This window comes from Adiantum capillus-veneris, chromosome 26 (assembly GCF_014529385.1).
Source record: "Adiantum capillus-veneris isolate H3 chromosome 26, ASM1452938v2, whole genome shotgun sequence".
NCBI classification, from domain to species: Eukaryota; Viridiplantae; Streptophyta; class Polypodiopsida; order Polypodiales; family Pteridaceae; genus Adiantum; species Adiantum capillus-veneris.
Genome location: NC_140956.1, coordinates 33,001,473 through 33,003,789, shown reverse-complemented (window position 1 = coordinate 33,003,789; position 2,317 = coordinate 33,001,473). Strand labels below are relative to the sequence as shown.

General features: G+C 49.3%; 1 protein-coding gene across 1 annotated transcript; it reads left to right on the top strand.

Moving 5' to 3' along the window:
• The first annotated feature begins 292 nt into the window (after nucleotides 1–292).
• On the top strand, nucleotides 293–1,663 carry LOC147423226 (uncharacterized). The gene has a single exon (XM_086502113.1). It carries the CDS (start codon nucleotides 806–808, stop codon nucleotides 1,298–1,300), a length of 495 nt encoding a protein of 164 aa, XP_086358239.1. The 5' UTR covers nucleotides 293–805; the 3' UTR covers nucleotides 1,301–1,663.
• The last annotated feature ends 654 nt before the right edge of the window (nucleotides 1,664–2,317 follow it).

Here is a 2,317-nt window from a genome sequence, read left to right as displayed (position 1 = left end):
CTCGTGAAACCAAAATATGCTTTTTTTGTGGATGATACAACCTGTAACCTTTGCTTTGAGCACTATAACCAACAAAAATACATTTGACAAACTTATCATCCAACTTTTTGCACTGTGTTTGTGGCACCAAAGCATATGCCAAACATCCAAAAACACGCATGTGCTCAACAGAAGGCTTTCTATCATGCCATGCTTCCTATGGAGTAATAGATTGCAAAGCTTTCGTAAGAAACTTGTTTAGTACATAAATGGCAGACATGATGTCAAAATGTTTGATCAAGATGTATACAAAGCTGCTTTCAGAACACAAACGGTGATAATACTCTAGACACCCACAGCCAGACCATGACACCCACTCTTTGCAATAGACTAAAAGCCCATCCCTCTCCTCTCTTTGCCTTACTTCCCTCGTCAAAGGCCTAGATGCTTTAGAGATCGGATCCTTTGCTTATTGAAGGGATGTACTAGAAGCTACGGTTGAATTATTCTCCATATGAATGACAATAGAGTACGAGAGATAACAAACCTCACATATACATACTCTGTATGAAAATCCTTCTTAAGCTCCTCACACCTCTATACACACAGAAGAAGGGGTGTTAGGCTTGCTCACTGAGCCTTGTACAGATAAGCCACTATTAAAATCAAAAACCACAATGTTAAGTCCAAAAGACCTCTGCATGGCAAGCTTCCCTTTTTCTTTATGTGGTGCTGCTCCTTTCAGGATGTCGATCCCTTCATGCGACGGCCGCCTTAGGCCCTTGTGACGTGGGTGTCACCCCTAAAATGTCCCTGAGGCAACCTTATGAGAGCGTCCTTCATCTCATGCCCTTGCCGGCTCTGCATGACCCATGATAGCCACTCTCCTTCCCTTGCTTTGTCCTCACTGCCACTAGCTTCCCGGCTCTCCACAAGCCCTAAAGTGCAGCTGGCCCAACCCACCTACTTGCAGCTCCTTGGCTTTGCTCACCAGCGTCCTCCTGACCTTCAAAACCTGCCCACGGTTCTTCTCTGTAGCTGCTCTAGAGCCCTCAGCTCTAGTCCTTCATCACCTGCTCTCGACCACGGAAAACTCCCCAAGCTGCACCCATTTGGGCATCCCGTCTACAGTCCCTGGACCAACGCTCCTCTTATGTGTGCCGCCCTTCAGCTCTTACCTTCTCCCTTTCTATTGATGACCTGGTTGAGCATGGTGACCACCCCTCTTGCTTGGAGACGCCCTCGGCCTGCTGAGCTTCTCTGCGCGCTCTCGACCAGAGCCCTTCGCCCCCTTATCCTTGGCGGTCGGCCACCCCCTTAGACAACGCTGCTCTCTCTCTCTCTCTCTCTCTCTCTCTCTCTCTCTCTCTCATCTTCTGCAACCCGTGCCCTGTAGCTCCCTTCTGTGCTCTCTTGATGGGTTCACTGTCAGACCTTCTTTGAGCTCCTCTTTTATTGCACCCTGAGGCGGTTTCAAAGAGCTCCCTCCTGTAGTGCTCAGCCCTCGAAGGCCCTCCCTCCTTGCTCAAGTTGGCGGCCTCCAACCCTTGAAAAACCACCGGTCTCGCTATAGCCGGCCTCGCTCTCCTTTCCTAGCTGCAGCTCTGGATGATGAGCTCTCCCTCAGCTTCTCCGGGCCGCCCTGCATCTGAGAGTGGCTCCCCTTCTCTCTCACAAGCTCCCCTCCTTCGTACTGCTGTTCCGGAGCTCCTCCTCTCTTGCGCTCTCAAGAGGCCCGTCACCCTCCTTTTATTCACGTGCCAAGGCTGGCTTCGAGAGCCCTCCCTCGGCCACTAGCTGCCCATCCTCATTCCTCTTCTGGAGCTCCTTCCAGCCCTGGCGGCATCCACGTGATGAAGCCCATCTCGCCATCATTACAGACGACTAAAAAATTCATTTGGAGTTTGTTTTAATTTTTGGAACAAGGGGATGATTCCCACAAAGATATTGCTATCATATCAATCGATGCTGGAGCTCCTCGCTGTAGCCGTCCATCTTCTGATCACCACTATTGGCACTTAACTCAGACAAGCTCATCAAGCTCACATTATTAAATCCACCAAATGCACTGATAATGCCGATGAAGTTGTGCCATGGTAGCTCCCGTTTAGCACAATGTAAATGACGTCCGACTCTTAGCCATCTTTGCAAGAAGACTGGACACTGACAGTGGATAGGCATATTGAAATAGAGGCTCCCATTGATGCTTTTCACAAAAAAATGATCATTCTTCTACTTCCCTCATTCTCCAAGGCTATGTTGGCCTAAGTAACACAATGAATCCCACCCCACGGCATCAAATGGAAGGCCCTTCGCCAAGTCGAGTTGAAGACTATCC